Genomic DNA, 7849 nt, shown 5'->3' with positions numbered 1-7849 from the left:
TATTCAAAACCTCTCGTTTTTAATTTGCGCAAATACATAAATTGTCATCGCATAGAGTATATATTATTAATACGTTATTTGCTATCAATTTTTATTGTTTGAAATATCATGAATTGATTTATAATAAATTATTTTTGTAAAAAAGATTAAAAATTGTTTGATTAATTTGTTTTGTGATTTTGATTAAAAAATCGACTTTTTCGATAATTTATATGTCTGTCAAATGTTTTCATATAAACCAAAGTTGGTCTTGTGGTAAATCAGAAAATAGAAATAGATTATTTTTTTTAAAATCAACACCAAGAATCATCTTTCAAAAAATCCATAAATAGCATTTTAAAGAAAATCATGTGTTTCAAAATATACCTTTTTGATCTTAGGCAAAAAAATCTAAATTGAAAAAAAATTATGTTTAAGATATTTACCATCCTCAGAAAAATTAACAATCCTCATGAATCCCTTTAAAGTGTGTTTTTCATTTCTATAAAAACAACAAGAACTCCACAATCTCAAATGAAAAGTATTGCGTTTCTTTATCTGACAACGAGACGCACATTTCACTCAATCAACAAAACATCAAAACTATTTTTGAATGCGATATAACACACTTTTTATCTGATAATTCATGTGAGTCACTTATTGAAACAAATATCCAACATATTTCTTCTTATTATTCAACAAATATTGATTATAAAGAAGTCATTCACAAAACAACACACAAAACATTCAACTCTGATATTGAACAAGAAATGTTAAAAACGGATTTATCAAATTGCAAAATAAAAACACCGAAAGGTTGTGTTAAATGTGGTGACGGATTTTACTTGGAAAATACAAAATGTGTTAATTGTTAAAACAACTGTCTGACGTGTTCAAATACGACCAATTGTCTTTCTTGTAACTTTACACAGAACTTATTGTTAATGTCTGGAAATGTGTGTTAAGACTCTAAAATATTACTTGAGAAGTGTGCAATTCCAATGGCGAAAAACACTGGATGTGCTATATGTCGTGATGGATATTACTATCACAACAAAGACTGTATCAAATGCGACTCGTCGTGTTCAAAATGCAAAAATGCAATTTCATGTGATGACTGTGCAGATGACTACTATTTGTATACACCTTTAAATCCTTTGTGTCAAAGTTATGACACTTTAATTGGGTGTGAACACAAGACATCGCGTGGATGTACCGTTTGTGAAGAAGGTTATTTCTTGGATGTTCCTTCACCTCTTTGTGTTAAATGTCCTACAAATTGTAAGCCTTGTTCTTCGATATCACAATGCATAGAATGTCAAGAAAACAATGTATTAAAAAACGGAGAGTGTGTTTTATATACAGATATCGAATTTTGCACGGCATCTAAAGACTCACTTTGTGTTAAATGTGAAAATAACAAAAAACCATCAAATGACGGTCTTTCATGTATTCAAAACAAATTAACAGAATTTAAGCAGATTGGTATACCAATTATAGTTATCATTATAGTTATCGTGATTGTTATGATAACATTATTTTGTGTTATAATTTATGTATTTAATCGTCATCAAGACAATAAGAAAACACGAGACGTGTGTATTTTCCGAATGAAAAAATCGAACATTGATTTTGTCAAATTATCAAAAAACATTTTAACAAACAAAACTGAGTTAGTATTTAGTAGAGAAATTGAAAGTGGAGAGATACCAGTCAATGAATATACTAGAGAATTGTTGTGTCTTGGAAACAACTCAAATTGTAATATTAAAATGCAACTGAAAATGCAAGAAGAAAACGATGTTTATGAAATACAAGCCGTTCCACCCCTAATCACGTTGAAACCAAATTATGCATGTGAATTTGAAATATCTTTAAAGCCAAATTTTACATCCAAAATTGAAGATAATATCGCGTGTGTTACTTTGAACATCAATGAGGGGACACAAGAAGTAATTGAAATACCAATCAAAGCAACAACTGTCATGTCGTGTCGTCTTGATTATCACGAGTTAATTGAAGAAAATAAAATAAATGAAGGCTCGTTTGGAATTGTATATAAAGGGACTTTCAGAGGCAATGTTGTTTGTATCAAAAAGATGAAAGACATGTTAATCAACAAAGAAGCACATGAGGACGAATTTGAAAAAGAAATCCAAATGTTAGAAAAATTTAGCAGTGAGTACATAGTCCATTTCTATGGTGCCGTGTTTGTACCAAATGAAGTCTGTATGGTCACCGAATTTGCACAGTATGGGTCTTTAAATGATTTGATGAAACACAAAAAGAGTGAAGAAATTGAGATGAAATTAAGAGTTAAATTGTTGATTGACGCGTCTAAAGGAATTTTATATTTGCACAACAATGGGATATTACACAGAGACATTAAGCCAGACAACATACTCGTGTTTACACTTGATACAAATGAAAAAGTAAATGCAAAATTGACTGATTTTGGATCGTCAAGAAATATTAACTTATTAATGACTAACATGACTTTCACTAAAGGTATTGGTACACCAGTGTATATGGCGCCCGAAGTCTTAAATCAAGAAAAATATAAAAAATCATCAGACATATATTCATTTGGAATTACTATGTATGAAACATTTGGCTGGTCTGAACCGTATAATAAAGTTGATTTTAAATTTTTATGGAATATAGCCGAGTTTGTTATTTCAGGGAAACGTCTATTAAAAAAAGGAATGTATCACTCAAGACGAGTTCGACCTGGTTTCACAATGTTGGGATGATGATCAGAGCCAACGGCCATTGATCTCCAATGTCTTACACCAACTAGAAATTATTAATTTAAATTAAAAATTTATAGTTTACTACTTTTTGATCAATTATCAATTACAAAGTTTTTTATTATAAATTGGTGTTTATAATTTATGAAAATCAAAGAGTATGTGGGATAAAGTTTAACTGGTTTGTAAAATATAGTAGAATATAATATTTATTGCTTTAAATCAAAAACTTTTTGTATCTTTTTAAAAACTTGAATGTTTTTACCTTAAAAACATTAAAGTAAAAAATCAAAATACAGGTAAAAACAAACAATGGATAATAAACTATTGTTTTTTATATTCATGTCAATAAAAATAAAGTTTTGAATACGAAAACAAATATTTATTGTTGTGGTTGTGTCAATAGTATACACAATCGATAACAACCACCCAATGTTTGTTTTTTTAATTAAAAATCGATTTAGCAAACACAAAAGAAAGTAAAACTGAAAGCAATTTAACAAATCATTTGGTCAATTGTTTAATTAATACAACACAATTTAAAACCTTGAATGTGGGATTTAAATTCAGTGAATTAATAACAACAAAATCGAACTTTTAAACATCATCAAATAACCCACAAAAAGCAGTTATTATTTAATAATATTTGTCACCAAAATAATCCACCCGTGCATTGAATTAATCTACGTGTGAAGAAGTCGATGTGAAAATAAACTGATTATGGTCGTAATAAACACAAAGTGTTCAAATTAGGCATTATTTTTTAAATAAAAAAGTCTCAATATCTTCAATTGAATTCTTGTTCGAATTATTTTTGTAAATAAATTATAATAAAAAAGGAATTAATAAATAATGTTTTTAAATAATACAATAAAGTTAATATTATTAAGCTTTTTTAACTTAATTATTCACATATATTCTATTGTCACTATATTATATGTAAAACTTTGCTTTATGCAAGACTTTTATCCATAAATATTCGTTAATAAAAATTATTTTAATAAGTAAAAACTGAAATTGATTTTGGTGTTTTTAGTTTGTAATTATCAAAATATATAATAAATAATTTTAATTATAAATTAACTATAATAGTCTTGCATAAGGCAAAGTTTTACATAAAACAGAGTGACCATACTGTAATTTAGTTAAATTCAATTTATATTCAATCTCTGCGCCGTTTTTAATCAAATAAAAATTAATACATACAATTGATATAAAAATATAAAACTACACTCAATTTTAGTTTACTTTAATTAAACAATTTTAATAATTGTTTGAATTATTTTGAAATTTTTTAATAAATATTGATTGTTTGATAAACAGTTTCTATGATTCGTTGATCATTACACCAATCAATACTTATAAAATATATTTCAAATAATTAAAAAATACAATTTATAATAACCACTTTCTAAAACTTTTGCACATATTTCTTCTTTAATAATTGATTTCTATTAATCCAAAATCGCATTATTTAGGTATAATACCGTGTCAATTATTATAACACAGACATTTCAAATAAAACTAAAAACGAATATAAAAAGATCTTCAAATAATAACAATTCCAACCAAATGTCAAAGGATTCCACAACCATTTCATCAACTGAATGGTTTAAGTATATCACTGGTGTTTCTGAACAAGAATTTATCGACTCCAAATCGATTCAAGTCCACACCAATTCTTCCAAATACACCACACCCGAGTTGATTATAACCAACTCCAAGACTCATGAAGATTATTCATGTGGATCCTTTGAGTTGCTCTCTCTCAAAGAACTTCGCAAATATTCGACTTCCTCCGACGTTCCATCGACCTTTGAGATATACATTCGTCAGACTCCTTCCTCACTCGACCGTGTTGAAGTCTCCTCCATGCAATTAACTCCCGAATTCAAAAATTCGGTCTTTTTAGTTGCTTCGAACTTCAATGCTGTTGAGAGTGTTTCTGAGAGTATTTCCCCCGAGAGTCCAAACTTCGCGACTAACTACGTCTACGACAGAACACAAGGCCCAATAGCTTCTCTTGGTGCTCCCGCCGCAGCCATCTGTCGAGTTCACTTTCCCTTTTATGATCACAAAATCGACTCCTCGAGGTGGGGGCAGACAGACGGACACCAAGTCGAAATTCTTGGGAATATGAAGAGTAAAATTCCTGTGGTGAATGGGTATCCCCTTCTTGCAAAAGAGAAGAAAATAACTGAAAGTGATGCGGAGAATTATGTTGCGGCGATCCACAGCAATGTCACTGCTATGATGAAAATTGGAAGCGGAAAGATAGAAGTCGTCGAACACCAGAAAAGACAGAAGATCGACCAGGTCTTTGCTGCGGCTATTAATATCGGACAAGGAAAAAGCGGATATGCCAATTTCGATATTGCAGAGAAGGAAATGTCGATGGTCGAAGTGCCACTGAAATGTGGTTATGAAGCGGCGTATTTGACTGCTATGAAGAACAAAAGAGAGAATGTAGTGTTAACTATGCTTGGATGCGGAGTGTTTGGAAATGACACGGAAATGGTCTGTGAAACTATCATAGCAACACATTTGAAATATGGAGTAAAAATGAACGGAAGCATCAGAAGAGTCGTCGTGCCTTTGTTCCCAATTGGAGGAGGTGAGACACTTCAAATATTCGAAAATTTGTTGAAAAAGAATAAAATCAATTACCAGGTTAAGGTCTTCTTTGAATAATTGAAAATGAATTTTATTGTTGTTTATATTTGTGATTTGAGAATATCGTAAATTCACTATAATATATGAAAAACTGTGATATATGTAAGACTTAAATATTTTTTATTAATTATTACAATTTTATTCAGTTGATTTGTAATAGTGTATATTTAACAAAAAACAGCTCTGATTTTGTGTAAACAACTGAAATTGAGTAAAATGTGAAATACAATGAAATTATAAAATTGGTCGATGAAATTGTTTATCTCTTATAGTCTATAATATTAAAGTTTAATAATTCATACCAAAAACACTAAAACTTTATTATAATAAATTATTAAATTGTTATTTAATTTTAAAATGTTTTTTATAAGTTTTAAAAGACAAAGAGACATTAACATGATGTTTTGTATTTAATTAATATAAATAAAGGTTTAAACTACTTACTTGTATTAAAATAATACAAAATTTTTAAATTATTCATAATAAACAATTAATGTATAAATCAAACATTTTAGTTGCGTCAAGCAAATGGTTTTTGCCCAGAGTATGCATACTGCAGTGAATTACAAATGAATTTGAATTGTTTGATAAAGTTATGTAATTATTTTCATTTTAAAGTTTATTTATTAAATAATTTCAAAACACATTTGTTTCAAAATAAAGATATCAGAAACGTAAAAGCATTATTTTATATTATAAAAATTTATTTAAGAAATATACGTTATATAGAGAAAGTTATAGAGTCGGTCGATAAAAGTAGTCTGTTACCCGAACGTTGTCTTTTTGACAAAAAATAATAATTGTTTTTTGTTTCAAAAAAAAAGGAATTAGGTAAAAATAAAAAAACTGGGAAAAATATTGAAACAACGATTTTTGGGTTTTTTAAAAAAATCCCGAAATATTACATTTATAATGGTCTAAAAATCGGCAGACAACGTTACAGACCAGACAACGTTTAGCAAATGACTCTATACGATAATTGTATGTTGTATAACATAGCAAAATTATCAACAATACCGATTAAGAATTATCATTTTTTAAAAAAATATAATATATAATTTGGTTTATATTGACAAAACCCTAATTTTAATATTTTTGGCATAAGAAATATTTGGCATCAATTAAATAAATAGATTGTTGAATTAAGATAATGGGACCCAAACAGGATACAATGTTTTGCAAAATGTTCGCAGTTTCATTTTAAAAATTATAATATAGGTATTTTTTATAATAATAGGTTTTTTATGTGAATGTTTATAATAAATAAAATTATATTCGAAAATAAATTAAAATAATAAAAATTTTTGTTTATTGTCTACTATAAAGTTGTGGTTAAAATACTTGCATTCATAATTTGTTTTTTAAAATATAGTATGGAATATTTATAATTATATAGATAGAGTTAGTCGGAAAAAGTTGTTTTGTCTCCAACGTTTTCCAGGGCTTTTTGTTCAATGAAAAATGGAAAATATCGGAATTATGTTCGAAAAATAAAATTACGTTGTTTCAGTTTTTTCCCAAAATTTCCAAATTTTTACCTAATTTCCGGGGTTTTAAACAATTATTTGTGTGTAAATTGATAAAAAGGATAACGTTGGCGACTGTGATAACTTTTTAAAACAAGTTTTATAACAATATTATATTTATAATGCACTTTTAATACAATCGTTTTTAATGTATTAATAACAAAAATTGCATTAATTTTTAAATTTAAGGTCTGTGGATATTTTAAATACAATATTTTTTTTGATTTATTTTATTAAAACGTTTTTTGGACATCGGTATGTGGTTCATGGAAAAAACAAAACCTCGTGAACAATGCTGGATTATTTAATTTTTATAAATAGTTAATTGAATTTGGTTCATAGTTTGTATATGTTATGGAAATATCGACTAACTCATCCAGTCATTTTAATAAAAAAATATCATATTGAATAATAAGGTTATTACATAGAATTATATAATTGACTACGAAATAAGGTCTTGAATATTTCAAGTAAATGTAGAAAGAAATAATGACACCTCACCCTTATATGTAAAATATTAAACAATTATATTATTATTAAGAAACTAAATTACAACAGAGCATCTGAAAACGTATCAAGTCAAGTATTGGAATTTATTATCTCGTCATTTCAGTTAAGATTATCAATAAAATATATAAAATAGTGTTAATAAGTCTTTCACCATAGTCTGTTATAAAATAATTATTTTCAATTATTTGTTTTCATTTGAATTAAAACAATCGGGTCGTTTAATTTAAGTACTTTTTCATTTCGAAAGGTGATTTAAGTTTTTAACGAACGTTAACTCTCGCCCATTTTTCTTTATTTAGAACTAAATCCATATCAAATGGTTGCTGTTTTTCAATAATAAAAATCTAACCTGAAATTTACTAAAACTAGAAAATCGCAATTAAAATTACACAATAATTAAAAACTAATAAT

At 27.4% G+C, this 7849-nt stretch overlaps 2 protein-coding genes across 2 annotated transcripts; both read left to right on the top strand.

Moving 5' to 3' along the window:
- Positions 1–980: 980 nt before the first annotated feature.
- Positions 981–2789, top strand: EIN_477730 (protein serine/threonine kinase, putative; the record flags this gene model as incomplete). Its single annotated transcript, XM_004256032.1, has 2 exons — positions 981–2712; positions 2740–2789. The coding sequence occupies 2 exons, from the start codon at positions 981–983 to the stop codon at positions 2787–2789; spliced, it is 1782 nt and encodes a 593-aa protein (XP_004256080.1).
- A 1512-nt stretch (positions 2790–4301) lies between these two features.
- On the top strand, positions 4302–5420 carry EIN_477720 (hypothetical protein; the record flags this gene model as incomplete). Its single annotated transcript, XM_004256031.1, has 1 exon — positions 4302–5420. The coding sequence occupies one exon, from the start codon at positions 4302–4304 to the stop codon at positions 5418–5420; it is 1119 nt and encodes a 372-aa protein (XP_004256079.1).
- Positions 5421–7849: the final 2429 nt, after the last annotated feature.

This window comes from Entamoeba invadens (assembly GCF_000330505.1).
Source record: "Entamoeba invadens IP1 unplaced genomic scaffold scaff_1105074725309, whole genome shotgun sequence".
Taxonomy (NCBI): domain Eukaryota; phylum Evosea; order Mastigamoebida; family Endamoebidae; genus Entamoeba; species Entamoeba invadens.
This window is presented reverse-complemented; position numbering and strand designations above follow the sequence as displayed.